This window comes from Myotis brandtii, unplaced genomic scaffold (assembly GCF_000412655.1).
Source record: "Myotis brandtii unplaced genomic scaffold, ASM41265v1 scaffold225, whole genome shotgun sequence".
NCBI lineage: Eukaryota > Metazoa > Chordata > Mammalia > Chiroptera > Vespertilionidae > Myotis > Myotis brandtii.
The window spans coordinates 1,874,323-1,899,004 of record NW_005358435.1 but is presented as its reverse complement, the minus strand read 5'-3'; the positions used below and the strand labels follow the sequence as shown (position 1 = coordinate 1,899,004).

The 24,682-nt window shown below is 52.0% G+C and overlaps 1 protein-coding gene across 4 annotated transcripts in view; it reads right to left on the bottom strand.

Annotated features, from left to right (window-relative positions):
- The window catches only part of ATP9A (ATPase, class II, type 9A), a 143,607-nt gene that overhangs the window by 8,583 nt on the left and 110,342 nt on the right, over positions 1 to 24,682 (bottom strand). For 3 of the 4 annotated variants that reach the window (XM_014539669.1, XM_014539668.1, XM_014539670.1), the window contains exons 16-25: positions 15,672 to 15,764; positions 14,529 to 14,612; positions 13,038 to 13,208; positions 11,543 to 11,641; positions 9,499 to 9,588; positions 9,281 to 9,425; positions 7,408 to 7,472; positions 4,630 to 4,785; positions 1,465 to 1,529; positions 70 to 178 (exon numbers count right to left, since the gene is read on the bottom strand). In XM_014539669.1, the coding sequence (XP_014395155.1) occupies positions 70 to 178; positions 1,465 to 1,529; positions 4,630 to 4,785; positions 7,408 to 7,472; positions 9,281 to 9,425; positions 9,499 to 9,588; positions 11,543 to 11,641; positions 13,038 to 13,208; positions 14,529 to 14,612; positions 15,672 to 15,764 (1,077 nt within the window). Of the gene's footprint in view, positions 1 to 69; positions 179 to 1,464; positions 1,530 to 4,629; positions 4,786 to 7,407; positions 7,473 to 9,280; positions 9,426 to 9,498; positions 9,589 to 11,542; positions 11,642 to 13,037; positions 13,209 to 14,528; positions 14,613 to 15,671; positions 15,765 to 16,461; positions 16,546 to 17,604; positions 17,698 to 24,682 lie in introns of all 4 variants that reach the window. The other variant, XM_005866221.2, reaches the window with a different exon arrangement.

The following is a 24,682-nucleotide window of genomic DNA, read 5'->3' as shown; positions in this document are numbered from 1 at the left end:
GGAGGAAGGGAGGAAGGAAGGAAGGAAGGAAGGAAGGAAGGAAGGGGAAGGCGAAGGAGCTCGGTGAACCTTGAGGAGATCCTTGTAGAGCTCAGGATACAGCATGGCAACTTCTGACTTGACGTCTTTGTCCAGGACCAGAGAAAACACAGGGAACATGGTGTAGATGGTGGAGTACCTAGGAGAGAAAGATTGCCGGTAAGGCCTGGCCCGTTCCCATTCATCCATCAACAACCGTGTACGGAGGGCCTCCCATGTGCCAGGGCCAGTTCTAACGAAGCACTGGAGATTCAAGATGAAAAACAGACAAAACGTGAGTCAATAAACACTCCAGTAAACTACACCATGTGTTGGAGGAAAGTGTAATAGAGAAGGGGACTAAGGCACAGGGTGGGGGTGCAGTTTGAGAAGGCCGCCAAGGGACGTCACGTTGGTAAACATCCACAAGACGTGAGGGGGCAGCCATGCCGATATGGGAGCGAAGAGCACCCCAGGCAGGCAGCAGAGTGAGTGCAAAGGCCCTGAGGTAGCAATGTGTCCGTTCTGTTTGAAGACCAGCGAGGCAGCCAGTGCGGCTGGAGCTGAGGGGTGGAGAGAGGAGGAGATGAGAACCGAGAGAGAATCGGGCACCAGTTCCTGAAAGGACCACGTGGAACACGGAAGCCCCCCTATATTCGGGCCTGTTTGCTCTACTCTTCCAGGCCCTGACAAAGGACAGTCCATTTTTCCAATTAGAGGTCCAGCGCCTACTCTCAGGCTGACCGGGCCAAACACAGAGGATGGGAGGCCCACTCTGTCAGACCGCCCCTGGGGCCAGCGTCTTCCTGCACCTCTTCCGAGCCAGGAGCGCCTGTGCGCCTCTATCTAGGGCGGATGGTAACTAGACTCCACCCACCCGGGTAAGTCAAAGGCTGAGCACCCCTCTGAAAAGGTCAAAAGGGACGTCATGAATTCCGGTGAGGAGTGGGGGTGAGCTGGTGGCAGCAAATGTCTAAGTGACACCCCGTCTAATGGGTCAGAGGCAGCAGGGGTCCGCCTTGCACACCCAACAGCGGGCCGTCCCACTGGGGTCAGCCGCGTAGGGGGGTGCTGCGCAGACCCCGCTCTTCTCTTTTCCTAAGACCCCATGGAATCGCTGGTCTGCGAGCCTTCACTCTTGCTTTGGTGGCCAATCAGCCAATAACCTCGGGCCCTCGGGGGCCGGCGGTTTTCCCTCACCAGGTACAAACGACCAAGTGCCACGGACACAAGCCGACCGGACTCCACTTCCTCGGCCTGGTTACGGGCTTAGCAGTTCAAAAATTCAGTAATTCCCAAAAAACATCTAACCTGCATTGCTGGACCTGGCTTGGCTGGCCACTTGGGGACTTCGTATAATGCTTCTTTATATAATGTTCCTTCTTTCTTTTGTGGCATTTCAGGGTGGTTTCATAAAAAATTAATAGCTTGCCTGGATTTCCTTACCCAATGATGAGGAATCCTTGGTACAGAGGAACGGAGGCAAAGTAAAACACAGAGGAGAAGACAGCCTGTGCAAGGAGAAAGGGGGACGTTAGCAAAACCATCGCCAAAGCCCCGATGTTTATGTTCATAAAAACAGCACCAACTCTTACAAAGCACTTACTTCACACCAACAGTCGTAAGTGCTTTAAATGTATTAGCTCGCTTAATGCTCACTCAACCCTATGGAGTAGGTACTGAGATCATCATCCCCATATTACCAATGAGAGAAGGCACAGAGAGGTTAAGTGACTTGCCCGAGATCACACAGCTCACAAGTGACAGAGCCAGGAATCATACCCAAGGAGTTTGTTAGCTCCAGAGTCCACTCTCAGCCCCTCTGTGAACATGAGCTGGAACACTGTGTAGATGGGCTCAGTGACTCCCCAGAACCGCTCATGAGGTCGAGTCCTAACGTCACCTGAATATTACAGGAGGGGAAACTGGGCAGGTAAATGGCACTTGGGGACTCTAGCCCACCTGTCTCAGAGCCCTCCCTCCTAACAGCTCAGCATCACCGCCCCCCTGGATGTGCAACCGTCACAAGTGGGCATATGTGTGGGAACTGATATGGAAACACAGCCTCTGACAGGAGGATACAACCAATTACCCTGGAGGGTGGGGTTGGAGAGGAGGCTTTACTTCTTATACTATAGGTCTTAATATTTTTGAAAATTTTACAAATTGCAATTAGACAAGAGAAATAAAGATATTTACAAACCCTTCCCGAAACTTCTGCTTCCTCGTTTGGAAACTATTAGCTACGGGCGGTGAAGAAATAAACCAGAGAGCTCAAAGCAGGCCTGATGCTGTGACCTCCTTCTCTGGACTTCTAGAGGCTCACGGAAGGAAAGTGGCCGCGAAGCTCATTCCCGAGTATAAAACCAAAGGAAGCAGGGACAGCTGCTCCCTAAGGCTTTCCAAGGACGGACACGGGAGAAAGGCTGAGCCAGCCTCGTGACCAGGAAGAGGTCTAACCCGAGACACCTCCCCGCAGCCCCTGCCATGCCTGTTCACCTGGCACAGCTCAGGACACGGGGTCACCTAAGGCCACGGTCACTGGCAGGAAGCCCTGGTGCCACCCTGGTCGTGATTTCAGAATTGAAAGGTGAAAGCCACTTTTCAAGGAGCTTCTCGCCCGGGCTGGGCTGTGGTTGTAAAAATGTCAAAAATCTGGTTTTTCGTTTTGCAGATCACCATGGGGAGCCTCCTTCTCCAAAAGCCCCGAGCTGACCACAAAGACCTCATCTTGAAAAGAGCACTTGGGGGGGGGAGCGCAGAGGGGGGACACAAAACGCTACGCCTCTATCTATCAGAGACCCACGTCCAGGTCCGGTTCTAACACGGGCTGGCCCACTTTCAGCACGGTGGACAGGTTCAAGGGCACTCTCCTAGCACAGAGGACGAGTCCCAGCGACCATGTTTTCTGAAGCAATGTTCATGGTAGCACGCGAGCCTTACAGAAGTGAGCTCACCCAGGCCCGCTTTTGTGTGCCTGCCCGGGGACGGGCTGACTGATCTCCCGGTGATTAAAACCACCGTCCTATCCAGCTCAATTGAGGAGCGAACATAAGTTAAAAGTACAGATGTGGTCTGATGAACCGTACCAGCTGTTTGGGTTTAGAGCATGTTGATGAAAATCACTTTAAGGCTCCTACACTCATAAGGGCATAGATATTAAAAACATACATTCACCCCGAAAGGCATGCACGGAGGAGGCCGGTGACGGGCGAATTCTCATCAACACAGAGCAGCACCACCCGACTCGCTCGGAAAGGCAGGACGCCTTGTGCCTTTCATGTATGATTAATCACCTTTCCTACAAATGTAAATGTCCTCTTATTTTACACATTATCCTCTTTTGTTTTATTAATAATAGTAAGGATGCCTTTAGCACTTGGTCCCTTATAAAATGCTCTACTTTTCAAAGGAGCCCTGTCTGAGAGACAAGGCAGATCTCATCGTCCCCATTTTCCAGGTGGAAAGACTGAGGCCCAGAGTGGTGAAGTGACTTGCTCAAGGTATCATAAGTAGAGTAAGTCCTCACTTAACACTGTGGATAGGTTCTGTGACTTTAAGCAACACGATGTTTACCATAGGCTAATTGATTTTTAAAAGAACATGTCACCAATGTTATAATGAGATTATCTTAAACAAATCGACATTATTTGAGGACCTGCTATACTTAGTGATTTGGTCAGAAAAAAAACCATGGGTTCTGAGATATACCATCCCCATGTTCTCCCCACTTAACTGGGAGTATTTTCACCTAAATGCCCACGGAGGAAAATCAGTAGACAGTTCTTCAACACCCAAAATGTTTTCTTTCCTCCCCTTTGGTTTTCTCCCTAGTACACAGTTAACTGCTATAGCCCTTACGTATGGAGGGCACCGAGGCTCACCTAAATGCCCACGGAGGAAAATCAGTAGACAGTTTTTCAACACCCAAATGTTTTCTTTCCTCCCCTTTGGCCTTCTCCCTAGTACACAGTTAACTGCTATAGCCCTGATGTATGGAGGGCACCGAGGAGGAGACCTTGATTAAGAGCGCAGGCTTGGAGTCCCCTGTCTGAGCACACTAACCCTGAGGGACACTACACAAACTCTGTTCCCTCCCCCCCACCAGCCTCAGACTCCCCATCTGTGAAATGGGCGCTACTGTGAGGATTGAGTGAGACACTGCATTGTGAACACTTAGCCCGATGCCCAGTGTATAGGTACCCCCCCCCCCCCCCCCACAGCCTCTGACTCCCCATCTGTGAAATGGGCACTACTGTGAGGATTGAGTGAGACACTGCACTGTGAACACTTAGCCCGATGCCCAGTGTATAGGCAGCGCTCCAGAACAGCAAGTTATTCTCGACTGGCCCTTACTTCTGCATGTGGAAAACTCAGTACCCACTTAGCGTTGAACTCGGCATTTTTCCTTCCGGCAAACCAGTTATAACAACTCCGGTCTATACGACACCCCAAGAATGGCCTTCACACCTAACAGGAAGGATCCGGGCAATCCGAGGTCTATCAGCTGCCACGAGCATGGAGGGGGTACCAGCTCCAAGACACAGCCTGGTTCCCTGCTCTCTCCAGGACAGCCACGCGCGCCTGCGCGGAGGTGCGGCTGCCACCCACCTGCATGGTGCTGATGCACAGGCTCCTGTGGATCACGAACTGGCTGAGGGCGGCCGAGCGCTTGTAGCTGTTCCGGCCGTGCACCATGAGCAAGCGGCCGAGGTGCTTGAACTGAGTGATGGAGAAGTCTGCCGCCAGCGAGGCCTGTTTTCCTTCCTGAAACCCGATGAAATTGGGCACCGTCAGATGCACAAGAGGTCAAAGCGAACACATTTGTTTTAATTGAAAAAGCAAGACACTGTAAGGAGATCTTCCAAGAACTTCAATAAAGAGATTCTTTGGTTTCAAGCTATACACAGTTGGTGGTCCAAGTCTAAATTCGATTTAAAAAGAGGAATTTATTTAAACAAAAAACATTCCAAATCACAGATAGTTATAATTTGGAGGTCAAATGGATGTAGCATTAAGCCTTGGGGGTAAGGCCCACGCCGTAATGTGCATCAGAAGCAAAGAATCGCTCAAAGACAGGCATTTTATAACGCTCGGTTCCCTTAAGAGTTAAAAATGGGGAGGGGGGAAGGAATCAGATGCTACTAACAATATTAAATGGAACATTCCTGAACATACACAGCAGCTTTGCACATTTATAGAAGTGGAAATATGGTTACAGTGCAACCATTTGTGGAATTTTATCATTTTAAAAGGTCCATGACGGATGCCATTTGTGGGACAACCATTTGTGGAATTTTATCATTTTAAAAGGTCCATGATGGATGCCACTTGTGGGACAAACTGATTGGATGCAACAGGAGATGCAAATTCCCTTTAGGTGCTACTCACACCAAAAACACAGAATGTGAATCAAATCAACCTCACCCACAGGTATCGGGGAGACTCCACAACTGTCCCTTCGTTGGTTCCTGGAGATACTTTTATTAAACATTTTGAGGATGGGGGGAAGGAACTATGAAAATTATATAATGTTATCTCAACGTGGCATTTGGGGGGGGGCATATACAGTGGGGCCTTGACTTACGAGTGTCCCGACTAACAACTTTTTTGAGATACCAGCTGTCTCTCGGCCGATTTTTTCCATTGAGTTGATAGAGTAATTTGAGTTAATGAGCTCCTTACCGAGCTCCTTAATGAGCTCGGTCTCGGAACGAATTAAACTCGTAAGTCAAGGCCCCACTGTAATGTTATTTTGAGTACGTAACAGAATGTTCTTTTTCTTAAGAGGTCCATGCTAAAGTAGTTAGGGGTAACAGATTATATCTGCAACTGACTTTCCACTGATTTGGGGGCTGGGGGAGGAGATAGAGAATGAGGCAAATGTTAACAACTGGTCAACTGAAGTGAACAATAGATGGGTGCTCACTGCTCTATTTCAACTTTTCTGAAGGAGTGACATTTTCAAAATAAAACGTTTGAGGGAAGGTAAAAAAAAAATGGATGGATCTACATGTTCTGATGTAGAAACAAATCCAAGATATAACAGATGTCATCAAGTTGCATTAAAAATGCATAATGTTGCTCAGCCAAGCGTGGCTCAGTGGTTGAGCATCGACCTATGAGCCAGGAGGTCACGGTTCGATTCCTGGTCAGGGCACATGCCCAGGTTGCAGCCTTGATCCCCAGTGTGGGGCATGCAGGGGACAGCCGACCAATGAATCTCTCCCTTCACTGATGTTTCTATATATATCTCTCTCCCTCTCCCTTCCTCTCTGAATCAATAAAAATATGTATTTTTTTTAAATGCACAATGTTTCTAATTTAAAACTATACCTGAAAATAATATACATACATGTGTAAGATATGTGTATGCATGAACATACGTATGTGTATACAATATATACATACATACATACATATTCATAACCAGCAATATACACATAGACAAAAGTTCTGAATAATAAACAATGTTACCACTTAGATGAGGCTATCTAAAAGACACTTCATCCATTTCTAAGTTGTTCTAACTTTTTACAGTGACCATTTCTTCCTTTCATTCTCCAAAAACAAAGGTATCAGAGTATAATTTTAAGGGGAAATGTTTTGGCTCCACATAGACACCTGTAAAGAATTCTATCTATTAAACTCAAGTGTCTTCCTAAAACCTGCAACAAAGGAGTCCATACAGAGTTCAGACGTCACATTTCATTCAAGGATCACTTAACCAGAAAGGGTGAAAAAGGAAATGAAGGATGAGCCAAATTCATGAGGATACGGACCAAAATGTAAGGGGAGCCCCCGGCCCTCACCCAGGGCCTCTGCACTCGTATTTTGCACCTGGTTCTGACAGCTGGTGGCCACTATTCTTGCGGAGAGTCACTGAGTGGCACAAATTAGAGGGGGCAGAGCAAACTATGGGAGGCAGCGCACAGCTGACAAGGAAAGAGATGGAAAACTGTCGTAACAAACACTCGAAAGAACTGCAGGCCCCAGGCTTTTTAGCAACGCGCCCGCCACGCCCCGTTCTCCCACATTCCGCACACAGTGTGACAACTCGGGCTCCAACTGACACCCACCCCAAGGAAAAGTCGGAAGCACATCCAGCGGACCCTAAGATGATGGCAAAAACCTTTTTTTTTTAAACTTAGGTTTTCACATCAAAAAATCAGCATTTGTCTGCAGGATGCAGTGATCTGAATTCTGACCCCAGGGGGGAAGGCGAGGTCCTCAGGATGCAGGGTTCCTTACAGCACATTCCTAATGTGTGATTCCCAGAAGCACTGACCCTGTGCCTCGGAGGAGAGAGAACTCCAGCTCGTGGACAGAGCCGCTCCAGCCAACGACATGCCACCCGGCACTGCCACCCGGCACCCGGCACCCGCTCACCTTCCCCTCGACGCCCACGCCGCAGTCAGACTCCTGAATCATACTGACGTCATTGCCGCCGTCACCTATGGTCACACAGACGGGAGAAAAAAGTCGGAAGTTGCGAGAGGCAAGAAACTTGGTTACCTCCCATAACCACACCAACAACCTGCGGTACGGGGTTCCTGTTTGACAGCAGGTGTCAGAGGGACCGGCGACCGGCTGAAGGTCCCTGCCGCTCAGCAGCAGCAGGGGGTCTGTGTCCATGCACATTTACGACCACCACCGGCCTGCCTCTGACGGGTGCTGTCGTGGCAAGTATTTTTTAAAGTTACCCCATCTGAGCTCGTCAGCTCCGCCGGAGAAGAGCGCTGTGGTTCTCCCACCTGACCAATGAGCAGACAGGCTCAGCGGCTGAAGGGAGCCACCGGGCACCCAGCCAGTAAACACCCGCTTAGAGCGGGACCCAGATCCAGCGCCCTGTGTGGTCTTCACCCTCAGCAATGCTGCGCCCCAGGTCGCTGGCCAAGAAAGTGCCCGCTAAGGAGCGAAGCCTCAGGCCACTTATCTACTCTTCCTCAAAGGGAAAGAGTAAAATCAGAATTATAACAAAAGAGAGCCAAGTCCGTGGAGGAAAACATCAAGACCCGAGCAAAGTGGCCTGGGGAGTGTGCAGAACACGGCCGCAGGATCCAATTATCCCGCCAGAAAATGGACCCAGCGTGCCAGCGGGACAGGCTCAAGCTGCAGCCTACCCGCCCAGGTGAGCTACCCTACCTATTGCCCAGGTGAGCATGCCTACCTACTGCCCAGGTGAACTAGCCTACCTACCGCCCAGGTAACTACCCTACCTACCGCCCAGGTGAGCTACCCTACCTACCGCCCAGGTGAACTAGCCTACCTACTGCCCAGGTGAGCATGCCTACCTACCGCCCAGGTAACTAGCCTACCTACCGCCCAGGTAACTACCCTACCTACCGCCCAGGTAACTACCCTACCTACCGCCCAGGTAACTACCCTACCTACCGCCCAGGTAACTACCCTACCTACCGCCCAGGTAACTACCCTACCTACCGCCCAGGTAACTACCCTACCTACCGCCCAGGTAACTACCCTACCTACCGCCCAGGTAACTACCCTACCTACCGCCCAGGTAACTACCCTACCTACCGCCCAGGTAACTACCCTACCTACCGCCCAGGTAACTACCCTACCTACCGCCCAGGTAACTACCCTACCTACCGCCCAGGTAACTACCCTACCTACCGCCCAGGTAACTACCCTACCTACCGCCCAGGTAACTACCCTACCTACCGCCCAGGTAACTACCCTACCTACCGCCCAGGTAACTACCCTACCTACCGCCCAGGTAACTACCCTACCTACCGCCCAGGTAACTACCCTACCTACCGCCCAGGTAACTACCCTACCTACCGCCCAGGTAACTACCCTACCTACCGCCCAGGTAACTACCCTACCTACCGCCCAGGTAACTACCCTACCTACCGCCCAGGTAACTACCCTACCTACCGCCCAGGTAACTACCCTACCTACCGCCCAGGTAACTACCCTACCTACCGCCCAGGTAACTACCCTACCTACCGCCCAGGTAACTACCCTACCTACCGCCCAGGTAACTACCCTACCTACCGCCCAGGTAACTACCCTACCTACCGCCCAGGTGAGCTACCCTACCTATTGCCCAGGTGAGCATGCCTACCTACTGCCCAGGTGAGCTACCCTACCTACTGCCCAGGTGAGCATGCCTACCTACCGCCCAGGTGAACTACCCTACCTACCTCCCAGGTGAACTAGCCTACCTACTGCCCAGGTGAGCATGCCTACCTACCGCCCAGGTAACTACCCTACCTACCGCCCAGGTGAACTAGCCTACCTACTGCACAGGTGAGCTTCCCAGTGCGCTCCTGCAGCAGACGCACGATCTGGGCCTTCTGCGTGGGGGCGCAGCGACAGCAGACCACGGCCGGGCACTGGCAGGCCAGCTCCATGAACTCGTACTCGTAGTACTTGAGGCAGATCTGTTGGGGAGGGAGGGGGGTCAGCCAGGTCACTTCCCCCACGGCAGCAGGAAGGGGCGCCAGGCGGTCCTACCTCCAGGGAGTCTCCAGAGATGACCAGGGCACAGTCGTGTTTCCTGCGGAAGGCGTTCAGCTCAAGGTGGGCCTCGCCGCGGTTGGTCACCTGGAAAGGAATGAGGGGTGAGGCGGCCTCGCTCTTTGGAGACCGCAGAACAACAAACAGTGGCTTCCTGGAGCCGCGTGAAGACAATGGCCACTTGGCCAAGGACCCCTGCCCCTCCCCTGCCACTGGACCCAGAGCCAAATTAAATCCTGTTCGTCATGATTCTGTGGGGACCGGAGAGCCTGTCTGTCACCTTGCATTTCCCCAGGACGGCTGTGACCACGTAAAAAAATAAAACAAGACATGAAGGACTGCAGGTTCCGCCTGTGCAGGCCTGCCCCGCACTCCCGTGTCTTCCCATGCATTTCTCACAGGATGCCACACTCCCTTACATGTAAGGAAACTGAAGCAGGGCATGTGTGTTAGCCTGCCTGAAACACACAGCGAGAACGCCGCACGCACGCACCCGGCAGGGGAGGCCGGCTTTCCATGAAGGACCAGATGTGAACTCCTGTGGGCTCCGTGGGCATAAAGCAGCCTCCGACAGTTATGGAAACAATGGGCGTATCTGCATTTAGATAAAACTGTTTCCCAGAACAGGGAGCTAGCACCAGAGCCACGGTCTGCAGGCCCTGAATTCTAGGACATGCAGTGGATTCTCATGAGCTGTGACAGTTACGCTCTGCACGGCCCCGCCCTGAACGCTGAGTCAGCAACATGGACCAGGCCCCCAGGAAGCACAGGCATGGCTCCTGCCAGCCTCCGCTCCCAGTATCTCTCTCCACCAGATCAATACATAACCTCGTGTTATGTGTGCTTCTGCTTAAAGACATCTTTTAAAACTCATATTTGTTGATTCGTTAACACTGAACTCATGGCCAACAGCATTGGACACGGGCCTGAGAGGCTTAGCTAAGCCACGCATTTCCTCCGTGAGGCACATACAGCCCTCCTGTGCTTCGGAACAGTGGCCATCCCTCACCACTGTGCTGGGGCCGTTTCACACAGTGAAATCGCTAACAAAAAGCACAAAAATGCAAAACAGTGGCCCTACAGGGACCGTGAAAAGGACAGTGTGTGCAGCGTGAGCGCTGAAACGAGACGGCGGACCCACCCTGTTCGCCCTCAGCGGAACGTGCACGACTCAGACTGTGCCACGCACACCAGACCCCACAACTCGGAAAGCACCTGAGCACTGCTTTTCGGGTCACAGATCGATTTTAGCGAGTAGGCGGGTTTGTCAGCAGATCCCGTGAACAATGAGGATCCACCGCATCTGCCTCTAAGCAACACTGTGTGTGCTGGTCCCCAAACAGCTGGCTTTCTTGGAGCTTCTATGTGCTACGGACCACAGGCAGGGGTGAGAGGGAGACCCCCAAACATCTAGGTCCCTGCAGCTGTTGGTATGGTGGCTCTGATTTCAGATGAGTGGGACCCTGCCCCAGAGGGACCCTGCTCCTCACCTCAGCTCAGTAAGGCTGGGCACAGCCCCTGGCCTCCAGCCTTGGGGCTCCTAATGCCTGCTTGTTTGGGGCCACTTCTCCCGTGCCCACCCAACACACCTCCTTCTGAAGGCTCCCAGGTGTTCCTTCAGGACAATACCTGTGATCTGGATGTTATTTCTTACCCCAGGACTGGCCTTCAAGGACTTGGTGAAACCCTGGACTCCTAGGGACAATTTCACATGCATGCGCTTATCTGCATCCTTCACGCCACCTGCCTCACTTCCAGCAGCCTCTCAAAGCGCCCACGACCCCCCCAGGTTAAGGCCACACATCCACACAGGCCGGGACAGGACGGGGTGCCCCGGAGACACCACCGGAAGGAGCCTCCGGCCTCACTGGCTCATCAGTGATTCCTCCCAAACCGACTGTGGAAGCCCCCGCCCAGCAGGTTAACATGCTCCCCTCTCGGGGCCCCCTCGAGGTTATGAGGTCACGAGGTTATGAGGTCACGAGGTTACAGGCAAACTGCAGCCACACCCCCAGGAGGCCCCCCGCAGAGAATGCTTTACCAGCCGAAACACGTGGATGTCTTGGTTTCTGGTCACCAGATGCGCGTTCTTCGCTGTGCATGTGGCCGTCTCCAGCTTGTCCCCTGTCAGCATCCAAACCTGGAGTCACCGCATGAAAGAGGTCCCCGTGGTTAGTGTTGTTAGAGGCGGCCTGTCGCCTGCGTCGGCCGAGTTTCCCGGAACATCGAGCCGAACTTAGTGTGTCCCGTTTACCTCCTCGAGGCTCACGGGGCCCCCACACGTGACAGGAAACGCCCCGTTCAAGGCCGTCAGGACGCGGCGCGACCACCCCTGGTGGCAGCAGACGCCGGTGTGGTACTCGGAGACCCGCTGGGCCACACGCTTCAGGAGACATCGCGAAGCCCGGCCTCTGGCCTCACAACCCCTCTTCAGGGAATTTTTCTTAAAGTCATAACTGATCTCTAAGAAAGGGGAGCCTGGATGGGGAGGGGTCACTTCCGGGTCCCACAGGAAACGGACTTGTCACGGACACATGGTCTTTCTACCTGGTCGGATGCCGGTCAGGAATCCCGTGGGGTTAACCCTGACTACAAAACGCTGGTGGTGGACCTCCAGGTTCCAACCTCGGAACAGATCCCTCACTGCTGTGGGGGCAGAGAGGTGACTTGCCCCAAAGCCACACAGCGAGGTCCTGGAAATGGCCCAGGGACAAAGTTTAAACTCCACAACGCAGTAGAAACGGGCCCTCTGACATCAGCCCGTTTTTTTCAAAATTGGGATCTCGCTGTCAGTTTCCTATGAGCCAAAGGTACGTGACAGCGTTTGGTTTACAAAAATCCACGCTCGCACACACGGGAGCCCCCAATGGGCACGGACGTGCCCGGAGCACCCTGTGGCTGGTCTTAATCCACAAGCTCGCATGGCCCAGCTCACACGCGCTTCTGCCGAATGCAGGCCCGAGGACGCAGCCCAGAGCTGCTTTGGGGCGGAGGCGGGTGGCAAACACATACGTGTGCTCAGGGGCACTGAGCCAGGAAGTTCGCTAATCCTTTGCAGGCTCCTCAGACGCCCTCTACTGGCCTCTCCCGATTAAACTACTGGACATTTGGGGGCCCCAAAGAGTAGAGTACAAAACGTAAACATGGCAGTTGCTGGGGCAGGCGGTCACTCTGTTGGGAGGTCACCCATCCATCCAGACGCATCGACAGACGGCTGGCTGGCTGGCCACTCACAGGGATATAGTGGACACACTTGGCACTGAGGGATGAGGAGCCGCGTGTGGTCCTGCCTGCGTGGAGCCCGGCCTGGTCAGGAAGGCCAGCCAGGAAAGCAAACGCACAGGGCTGCTGGGGCGGGAGGTGACGAGAGGCCCACCTGAGACAGGGCTGGAGTCCCTGCACGCCTGGCTCCCTCTGTCACACGTCCCCCCCTCCCATCTCCCACCTTCGCACTCCACTCAAGGGATAGCTGTATAATTCCGGAGCCCATTTCCCGGGGCGGTCATTCAGCAGCCAGGCCGCAGCAGGCCGCCTACCTTGATGCCGGCGTTCCGCAGCGTCTCCAGCGTGGGCCTCACGTCCGCCTGCAGCTGGTCTTCCACCCCCGTCAGGCACAGCAGCTCCATCTCCATCTCCAGGCTCTCGATCACCGTGGCCACTTTGAGGGAGCGGTCGTGCACGCTCAGCTTGGCCTGCACGTAGCGAGCCTGGGACACAGCAGGGGACACGCTTAGGGTGGGGAGGTGCAAGGTTGTCCGACGCCGAGTGGGACGGCATGCTGATCCCACCGCAGCACCTGGTGTAGCCCTCAGAGGGATGACACGGAGGCTTCGGTCCCTCCCAAGTTCACAGTCCAGACACAGGAGTTGGACAGACCTGAGTTCCACCCTTGGCTCTACACCCACCTGCTGTGCAACTTCCAGCAAGTTGCTTAACTTCTCTGAGCCTCTTGTTTTCACCCAGAAGCAGCAATAACAGCCCCTACCTCACTGGGTTGTTGCAAGGATTGGCACAACTCAAGAGCTCAGAAAAGCAGTAGGTTCTCCCGCACAAAGCACACTTTGTAACCAAGCGTCCTTGACGAAGTCCCACTTTCAAAGACCATCGACCCAACCCTTCTGTTTCTCCCCTCTTTCCAGTGCTGGCAAAGACCTAGAGGAAAATCAAAGGCCCCTCATGGGCCGACTCAAAACTGATGCCTTTAAAATGGAAAGGAAGGTGGACTTGATCAGGGCTAGGCCTCTTGTTAATTAAAACTGTACGGAGAACTCACACATAAAAGAGACAGACAAGCACAGCTTCTCTGGGTGGAACAGGACAAGGGCCCAGAGCCTGTCCCCCAGCCTCCCCCCTCCCTTCCCGTCTTGCATGCGTGTGCGCGCTTGGCTTTATGCCAGGACTGGGGACCTAACAAAGACACTTCCCTTCGAGGGACACACAATCTACGGGACAAGATGACATATTTATGCTGGAACCCTTGGCTGTGCAAGTCAATGATCTGGTTCAACATTAATATTTTTTACAGCTTTAAAAAACTAGGGCCTCATTCCAAATTTTCCAGGAGGTGTGCTATGTGCCAATGACCAGCCTAAACGTTGGGGATATAAGAGCCAAGCAGAGTAACAAAGTGCTCTCAAAAAGATTCTATTCCAGAAAAGATATGTTAATGTTTATGTATATGGTCATTCTAGATGTTAAGTGCAATGAAGAAAGTTCAATGGGGTGAAGGGTGGAGAGTGTTGAGGTGGGGCTGCTTTAGATGGGGAGTCCAGGAGGACTTCTCAGAGGCGGCGGCATTTGAGCTGAGAGCCAAAGGAAGTGAGGGAGTGGGCCGCGGAGCAACAGGAGGAAAGAGAGTTCTGTGCACTCAGAGAGCAAGTGCAAAGGCCGGGGACAGGAGTGAAGCTGACTGTGCTCAGAAGTGACAGGAGGATGGCAAGAGCAGGAGGAGCGAGGGGCAGCTGGGAGGAGATGTGACCGGCAGGTGGGCAGGGCTGAGAATAACCAACCGTCACAGAACCACTTACCTCGAAGTCCTGATACTGCTCCTCGGCTAGAGACTTCTTCGCCACCACGAGCACCCGCAGCCCCTCTCGGGCCATGTTCCCACACTGTGAAGCAGAGGGCGGTCAGCGGGGCCGCGTGGAGGCTCTGCCCCGGGCCCTGAGGCTCACTGAGGAGGGCCAGGCGCTGAAGGGGACAGGCCCCTCCTGTGGGGGCAGCGCACCGCCACCAGACCCTGCCTTCTCCAAAGTCGTTTCCCTGAGTGGACCTTCTAAGGGGACGTCATGGCATGACCCACAGGCCACACGACCTACAGTTTCTGTGATGGGCACCGTTTGTTCCGAAATTTAAGTCAAGGGTGTAACACTGCACAGGAAAATCTGGATTTCCGGCTTGTTGGGAAAACGGAACCTCTGACACACTGAGCCCGTGTTCCCAAGTAACCGCAGCAGCTGATGGTGACATGCGGCCGCTTCCATGGGCTGCCGGAAAGCCAGTGTCGAGCTGACAACATGCCCGTGCCATTCACACACAAAACGTGACCCTGGCAGGAAAACATGGCCCGGCCAGTTCCGTTTGCGTTACCTGCCTGGCCCTGTGGGCGTTTGTGTTTGCAAACCACCCAATCGAAGATGTAATAGCCACACCCTCGTATAGTCACTTCCCATGAGTGTGTGCTGGACCCAGTGGCCTGTTCCCGGCAAAGAGTGTGGCGAAGTGAGGGGAGGTCCCTACCGAGGGCAGGTGACGGCCTCTCCCCGCCCTGTCCTGCTCCCTCGCTTCCCCCGCTGACAACGCCAGCTGCGCACTGGGAGCTGTCCCATGGGAAGGTCCACGTGGCGAGGAACGTGGCAGCCTCCGGCCAACAGCCACCAAAGAGCGGACTCCTGCTCGTGACCACTGAGTCTGGACAGGGTCCTGCCCCGGCTGAGGCTTCAGATGAGACCCAGCCCCAGCCGACCCCTTGACTGCAGCCTGTGAGAGACCCGGTGGAGGACCCAGCCAAGCTGTGCCCGCATGCTTGACCCATAGAAACGGTGAGAACTGAATGTGTTATGCGAAGCTGCAGCATTTTGGGGCGATGTGCTACGTGGAGAACGAATACAGAAACCCCCTCCTGACCCCTGTGAGGGCAAGGCCGGTTTCCACGCCCACATCATGCTCACCTCTTCCTCCAGCCAGTCGTTGTACTGCACGATGCCAGCCATGACGACGTCAGCTCCCTTGATGTAGAAGGTAATTTCTCCCGTTGATTCATCCTAGAGGGGCCGGAAGTCCCCCTCCCTTCCCGTCTTGCATGCGTGTGCGCGCTTGGCTTTATGCCAGGACTGGGGACCTAACAAAGACACTTCCCTTCGAGGGACACACAATCTACGGGACAAGATGACATATTTATGCTGGAACCCTTGGCTGTGCAAGTCAATGATCTGGTTCAACATTAATATTTTTTACAGCTTTAAAAAACTAGGGCCTCATTCCAAATTTTCCAGGAGGTGTGCTATGTGCCAATGACCAGCCTAAACGTTGGGGATATAAGAGCCAAGCAGAGTAACAAAGTGCTCTCAAAAAGATTCTATTCCAGAAAAGATATGTTAATGTTTATGTATATGGTCATTCTAGATGTTAAGTGCAATGAAGAAAGTTCAATGGGGTGAAGGGTGGAGAGTGTTGAGGTGGGGCTGCTTTAGATGGGGAGTCCAGGAGGACTTCTCAGAGGCGGCGGCATTTGAGCTGAGAGCCAAAGGAAGTGAGGGAGTGGGCCGCGGAGCAACAGGAGGAAAGAGAGTTCTGTGCACTCAGAGAGCAAGTGCAAAGGCCGGGGACAGGAGTGAAGCTGACTGTGCTCAGAAGTGACAGGAGGATGGCAAGAGCAGGAGGAGCGAGGGGCAGCTGGGAGGAGATGTGACCGGCAGGTGGGCAGGGCTGAGAATAACCAACCGTCACAGAACCACTTACCTCGAAGTCCTGATACTGCTCCTCGGCTAGAGACTTCTTCGCCACCACGAGCACCCGCAGCCCCTCTCGGGCCATGTTCCCACACTGTGAAGCAGAGGGCGGTCAGCGGGGCCGCGTGGAGGCTCTGCCCCGGGCCCTGAGGCTCACTGAGGAGGGCCAGGCGCTGAAGGGGACAGGCCCCTCCTGTGGGGGCAGCGCACCGCCACCAGACCCTGCCTTCTCCAAAGTCGTTTCCCTGAGTGGACCTTCTAAGGGGACGTCATGGCATGACCCACAGGCCACACGACCTACAGTTTCTGTGATGGGCACCGTTTGTTCCGAAATTTAAGTCAAGGGTGTAACACTGCACAGGAAAATCTGGATTTCCGGCTTGTTGGGAAAACGGAACCTCTGACACACTGAGCCCGTGTTCCCAAGTAACCGCAGCAGCTGATGGTGACATGCGGCCGCTTCCATGGGCTGCCGGAAAGCAGGTGTCGAGCTGACAACATGCCCGTGCCATTCACACACAAAACGTGACCCTGGCAGGAAAACATGGCCCGGCCAGTTCCGTTTGCGTTACCTGCCTGGCCCTGTGGGCGTTTGTGTTTGCAAACCACCCAATCGAAGATGTAATAGCCACACCCTCGTATAGTCACTTCCCATGAGTGTGTGCTGGACCCAGTGGCCTGTTCCCGGCAAAGAGTGTGGCGAAGTGAGGGGAGGTCCCTACCGAGGGCAGGTGACGGCCTCTCCCCGCCCTGTCCTGCTCCCTCGCTTCCCCCGCTGACAACGCCAGCTGCGCACTGGGAGCTGTCCCATGGGAAGGTCCACGTGGCGAGGAACGTGGCAGCCTCCGGCCAACAGCCACCAAAGAGCTACTCCTGCCCGTGACCACTGAGTCTGGACAGGGTCCTGCCCCGGCTGAGGCTTCAGATGAGACCCAGCCCCAGCCGACCCCTTGACTGCAGCCTGTGAGAGACCCGGTGGAGGACCCAGCCAAGCTGTGCCCGCATGCTTGACCCATAGAAACGGTGAGAATTGAATGTGTTATGCGAAGCTGCAGCATTTGGGGGCGATGTGCTACGTGGATTACGAATACAGAGACCCCCTCTTGACCCCCTGTGAGGGCAAGGCCGGTTCCCACGCCCACATCACGCTCACCTCTTCCTCCAGCCAGTCGTTGTACTGCACGATGCCAGCCATGACGACGTCGGCTCCCTTGATGTAGAAGGTAATTTCCCCCGTTGATTCATCCTAGAGGGGCCGGAAGGCAGGAGTGAGCGGGGGAACGCCCGCCCGCCGGCTCCAGTGCCCGCTTCCCCTGACAGCTGGTGCGCCCCGTGTGCTCAGCAGACGCCCATGTTTTCCACTTGGCCAGAGATAAAAAGCCAGAGGGGGCCTCGCTTTGGGGCAAAGGCCACAGAAAATAGCAGAAAACTTAGAGCATTTGAAAAATTATTAAATGATGAAAGCAAGATCAAAAGGATGTAAGAACTTTGTTTGTGTTTGTTGTTTTTTTTAAGTAACTACCATTCCAGCAGGAACAGCTCCCACGCTGTAAGATAACTCCGTTTACACACTGGCCTGCCAGTGTCACCACGCCCCCCCCCCACCCCCGCCCCGCAGACCGGAGACAATCCCCTGGACCAGGGCTGCTCAGCCCTGGCACCACGACACTCGCCTGGAGAACTCTCTGCAGTGCGGGCAGGGTCTCCGGCAGCATCCCTGGCCCTCCACCACCAGACACCAGCAGCACCCCAGGGAGACCCACAAAATGTCTCCAGACATGAACACATGTCCCCTAGGAGGCAAAACCTCCACTGAAAACCACTGACCTAGATGATGCCACCCTCCCCCCCCACACACACACACACACGTGTAGCTGAGCACTGGGCTAGGGAGTTTCAGTCAGCCTGGCCAGGCTTTCTGGGGAGTGGGTAACCCACTGTACAGCCATCAAATGCTCGAACCTGGTACCAGCCCCAGCCGATCCCCCACGGGACAAGCTACATCTTTTCTCTAACCCTCGGTTTCCTCACCTGTAAAATAGGGACCCTAACAACTCTTACTGCAGAGGCTTAAACGAGACCATCTACGTAGAGCACGTAGGAAAGGGCCAGACACACAGGAAATGCCACCCCCCCCCGCACCCCTTTCCGCTTGAGTGGCAGTAACTCTATAGCCCTCAGTCACTCCGTATGTGGAGAAGGAGGCTTATCAGCACAGAGGTCCTCAATGGGGGTAATTGCCCCCCACCCCCTGCCCAGAGACATGGGGCAATGTCTGGAGACATTTTTGGTTGTCAGAGTGGGGGGGCGGGGCGTGCTGCTGGAGTCCAGTGGGTACAGACCAGGGAGGCTGCTGAACATCCTACAGTGCACAGGACAGACTCACAACCAAGAACCACCCAGCCTCAAACGCCCATAGCGCCAAGGCTGGGGACTGCTGGCTCTGAGGGATGATGGGGAGATCGCTGGTTCTTGCCCTTACACGACTCTTTCCTCGATGATGCCCATCATGGGGAGGCTGGAGCTGGAGGCAGGGAGATGGGCAAGGGAACTGAGCGTGGCCATCACCACCACCACCACCACCACCAACCCACCGCCTCCCAGGGCCTAAATTCTACTGCCCGGACGCCCAGAATGCGTGCCTGTTAATGCTTCATACAAAGGAAGAGCACAACGCCAAATCAGTGGTACAGCTTCCTCTTTTAAAATAACTTTCAAAGCCCTCTAATCACTGAGGATCTTTTTAGAACAACATGATTACTCAGAAAAGCACTGCCCGCCACACAGCGCCCCCTACGTCTGAAAGCTCCGGGCGGTGCGCCTTATCGCCGACAGATTGCGCCCATGCTCGCGGGTGACTCAGGCCAAGGAGAGCTGTGGGGTCTGAACATGAAAGCCTTGGAGTTTTTTTTTTCCTTCCCCTTCACCCAAATGGTGCTGAACAAGAGAACCGTAGGAAATGAGGCCCCTCCCCAGCTTCCTCTCCTCCAGCAGGGACTCGAGAGAGCTCAGCCTCCGTCCAATGTAAATACTGTGTTGACTGTCTCCTCCCCTTAGTCATTTCCTCCCACCAAGTTCATCACCAGGTTACTTCGTTCCCATATTATGGCAAGATGACGCTATAAATTTACAGAGATCGGCCGGGTGTGTGGCATTGTTTGGGGGCCTCATCTTTTTCCACTGTGGTCTGGTGCTGGCACTTGTTCAAAGGCCTCTTCTGTTCAAACAATGACAAGGGGATGATCTACGCCAACGGCCCGACTGCATCGCTCCACGTGGGGAGGCAGTGGGACATCTTGTGCAGAAGAAAAGCAGGGCAGGCTCGTCCCTTCAAAAGGACAAGCACACGAGCCCCGAAGCAGCTGGTTCCTCTGAGCCGTACCCACCTTCTGAGGAGAGAGACTCATGCAGACCCAACCTCGCTCTGTGAGCGCCAGACGGTACCACCACGTCCTGCCCAGGAGCCCACACGTTTGAGAGGGCTGATGAACCAGGCGAGAGCAAACCCTAACTCAACAGTCACGAAATAAACCAAGAGCTTCTATCACTGACTGAAACGTCGTCACATCAGGTAACGGACGGTTACTTTCAAATAACAGACAGGATACATGGACACGTTCGCACTCAGCTCCTGGGCCGGCCACAGTGAACAGTGGCGCTGGATTCTTTGTGAGGAGGCCGTCCTGGCCTCCACCCACCAGATGCCACCCTTGGAGCTGTGACAACCAACACTGTCACCAGGTAGTTGCAGACATCCCCTGCGGGCAAGGTGGCCCCAGCATGAGAACCTGAGTGAGAGTCATGCAAAATGCAAAACTGGTCCAAACGCCCTGGGTGCTGACTTCCACCCATCAAAAGCAACGAGAAAGAGGAAGACAGGTCAGAAACCAAAGAAAAATTAGCAAAATAATACACATCACGTCCAAGACAGCCAACCAAAGATGGCTGCTCATACATGTACCTTCAGCAGCGAGAAATGAAAAACAACCTAAGCACCCAAAAAAATATATATATTCAATTAAATAATGGTACACTTTTTTCCAACAAAACACCATGCACACATTAAAAGTCATGTTAAAAAATCATGTTTTAACAATAGGAGAACATTTTCACCATGCATAGCTCACTGGAGAGGAGCAGTTTAGGAAGCCTCCTGTGGAGTTCAATGCCAACTTTATAAAAATGGTCACAGATATGCACACTCATACGCTTGGAAAAAACTGACGGGAAATTCTCCGAGAAGGTTACAGCAGCCGCCTTTGGTGGGAAAATAAAGACAAGTAGTTTTGATCTTCTTCTTTATATAATTATTTGTTCCAAATGTCAACTGAATGCTGACTTTTTTATAACCTGGGTAGGAGGGAGTGCTGTTTTCAGATGATGCATTTGCCCACCCAAGAGTATCCCACTTCCAGGCATGAGTCCTGTTCTTGCTGTGGGAAGACGCGGGGCCACACCTGACAAAGTGTCTGGGAATGAGAGTCCCTTCCCACTAGAGGAAGGGCGAGTGCACACTGCCCACTCGTTCTAGGATGGCTGATAGGGGGGCCAGTCCTGATGATTCAACCCTGAAATGACTTTAGCAGAGCCCTCGGCCCTCACACTTGGAAAAATAAAGGCTGGAACGAAGTTAAAGTGATTCCACAGGAGATAATGGCTCTAATTCCCCAGGATTTACACTGTGGCTCCGAGGCCACGGGTGCTCCCGACATCAGATGTGTGCTGCCGATGCGGAGGCCCTGGGTCATAGAGGCTGAGACCAGCGAGAAAAGCAGCAAGTCTGTGCGAGGGGAGCTCCCTCCAGCCCCCCAGTGCCAAGGACACACACCCCATGGAGTGTAAAAGCACCTGCTGGGCCCAGCTCAGTGGTTGAGTATCGGCCTATGAACAAGGAAGTCACGGTTCAATTCCCGGTCAGGGCACATGCCCAGGTTGCAGGCTATTACTACTATTCCCAATTCCTAATACTACTATTACTAACGACTGTAATAGAATCTACAACTTGGATCCCTAGGGCAAGAAAGACTTGTGTAGATAGGGTGGTAGAGATCCTCATTTGTGGGTGTGTTTTTTTTAAATCCAGAAAAAAATGAGACTCTTATTCCAAAGATTCTCATGATCTGAGGCAGAGTTTTCTCCAGCCATGCCAGGTAGTGCACGGAACCTTTAAACACACCAGCAACCGCCCAATGCCCAAACAGGACTGGGATGGCACCACGTCACCTGCACGCACTGAGCGCCACGGTAATGCTGGTGGCCAGCCAGGTTTAAGAAGAAAGTGGCCTATCAACCCAGGGTTCCCAGGCTTCCCTGGATGGAAAGTGTGGTCTCTATGAGTAAAAGCGCAAGTAGGCAGACAAGATGCTCATTCAGACTCCTCAGACAGGCAACACTGTAAAGGTCTGACACTATCCAATGTGAGGGGGACTGAGATTAGAGCAAGCCCTTTCAATAAAGAGCCGAGGATGCCTGGCGGAGTTAAAGATCTGCATATTCTAGAGACTGAGATTAGAGCAAGCCCTTTCAAGAAAGAGCCGAGGATGCCGGATGCCTGGCGGAGTTAAAGATGTGCATATTCTACAACCCAGCAACTCTCCCTCTGGGAGAACTGCATAGAGAAACCGACATCCATACAATGGAGCCTCGAGCAGACAAGGCTACGCAGAGCTGTGCTCTTGCTAGTGGCAGCTAACTAGTGTCTATCAAGAGAGAACCGCAAAAGACAGAAGGAAGAGGGGCATAGTCACAAAATGCAGCACCAAAAGTCAGCTAAGCTTAATGAAGTGGGTGTAAGTGTGGCATTAAGTTTAGTTAGTGTTAAACAAAAAAACAGGAAGTGCAAAAATGATACATAGACTACAATGCCTCTTAGAGAAAGAATAAAAATATGTAACTCCATGATATACATTATTTATACTCAACATGTCTGATAACAGTATTTTAAAATTCCTAAGAATGAGGAACTTGGTGCAGGAGACACTTCTAGGAGTGGCAGATGGGGAGACTTCGATTGAATGCATGTTTTATTTCTTTAAGAAAATTTCTGAGCTACAATCCATGCAAAAATATGGGTGAATCTTAGAAATAAAAATTTGAGCAAATGAATTCAAATTCAAAAGGGTATCTACTGTACAATTTCCTTTACATAAAGTTCAACAAGAGACAAAATTAATCAATGACAGAAATGGGACAGTGGTTATATCCTTATAGGGAGGGGGATGTAGTGAGCAGAAATGGGGCATGAGGGAGCTAAGGGTGATGGTGGGGGACTTCTGTTCCTTGCTCTGGAGGCTAGCTGCATGGGTGTGTTAACTTTGTAAGCACTTGAGGTGTACACATTTCAGATGTTTGTGCTTTTCTCTGTGTATGCTGTAGTTCAATAAAAGTTTCAAAAGCATAAAGAGAAGTTCTAAAATAAATATGGCAAATGATGCTGAGTAAACATTTCTTCAATAATGTTGTGATTGCACAAATGAAAACCCATTAAAAATATTTAATGACAACAAGGGTGTCAAGACTATTCAATGGGGAAACAATAGTGTCTTCAATAAATGGTCCTGGGGCAACTGGAGCTCCACATGCAAAAGAATGAAGTTGAACCCCTACCTCACACCATATACAAAAACTAACCCCAAAGGGATCCATGGCCTAAAAAGCAAAACCTACAACACTCTTAGAAGGAAATATAGGAGTAAATTCATGTCCTTGGATTTACCAATGAACTCTTAGATATGATACCTAGTCAAGATCAACAAAAGAAAAAAATGACAAGCTGGACTTATTTGAAATTAGTAACTTCTGTGCATGAAAGGAATTTTATCAATAAAGTAAAAGACAACCTATAGAATGAGAGAAACCATTTGCATATCATATCTTGGATAAAGCTCTAGTAACCAGACTATATACAACAAACAACAAAAAGACAAACAACCCAATTAAAAAGTGGGCAAAGGCCTTGAATAGACATTTCTCCATGAAAGATATACAAGTGGCCAATAAGCAAATGAAGATGTTCCCCACCATCAGTCATTAGGAAAATACAAATCAAAACCACAATGAAATGCCACTTCACAACCACTAGGATGGCTGTAATTTAAAACATGGAAAATAACAGTGCTGATGAGGATGTGGAAGAACTGGAACCTTCGTATACTGCTGGCTGGAATGTAAAATTGTGCAGCATTGCAGAAAGAATTTAGACATCCCTCATAAGTTTAAAAATAGAATTACCCAGCAATTGAGTAACTGACCGAGCATGACCCAGCAATTCCACCCTGAAGAACTGAAAACAGGTATTATAATTCTTGTACATACATGTCCTGGCAGCATTAGACACAACAGCCAAAAGGTGCAAACAACCCAACTGCCCATCAATGGATGAATGGATAGCAATGTGGAATATTATTCAGCCATAAAAAGGAATGAAGTACTGATACCTGTTTCGACATGGATGAACCTCGAGAACATTATGCTAAGTGAATGGAACCAGACACAAAAGGTCACATGTTGTGTGATTCCACTTAATATATGAAATGCCCAGAACAGGTAAATCCATCGAGACAGAAAGCAGGTTAGTGACTGCCAGGGAGTAGGGGGAAGAAGAGACAGGGAGTGGCTGCTTAGTGGGTACAAGTTCCCTTTGGGATGATAAAAACATTCTGAAACTTGACAAAAGGGTACACAGCATTGTGAATATTCTAAATGCCACTGACTTATACATTTAAAATGGCTCATTCATGTTAAATGAACTTCACCTCAATAAAAGATATACATTTAACTAAACAAAAGAGCATACAATGGAAGTATATTCTTACCAAGAAGTGCCCAGTCTATATTCCTTAGACCAGTGGTCGGCAAACTGCGGCTCTCGAGCCACATGCGGCTCTTTGGCCCCTTGAGTGTGGCCACAAAGTTTTAATCGCACTGTACATACGAGCCCGCATGTGGTATTTTGTGGAAGAGCCACACTCAAGGGGCCACAGTTTGCCGACCACTGCCTTAGACCAGTGGTTCTCAACCTTGGCTGCACATTAGAATCACCTGGGAATCTTTTTAAAATCCTGATTTCTGGGCCTCATCCTCCGGAAATTCTGTTTCTTTGTTACTAATGTTGTGGCCCCACCCCATAACAAAGAAACAGAATTTCCGGAGGATGAGGCCCAGAAATCAGGATTTTAAAAAGATTCCCAGGTGATCCTAATGTGCAGCCAAGGTTGAGAACCACTGCTCTA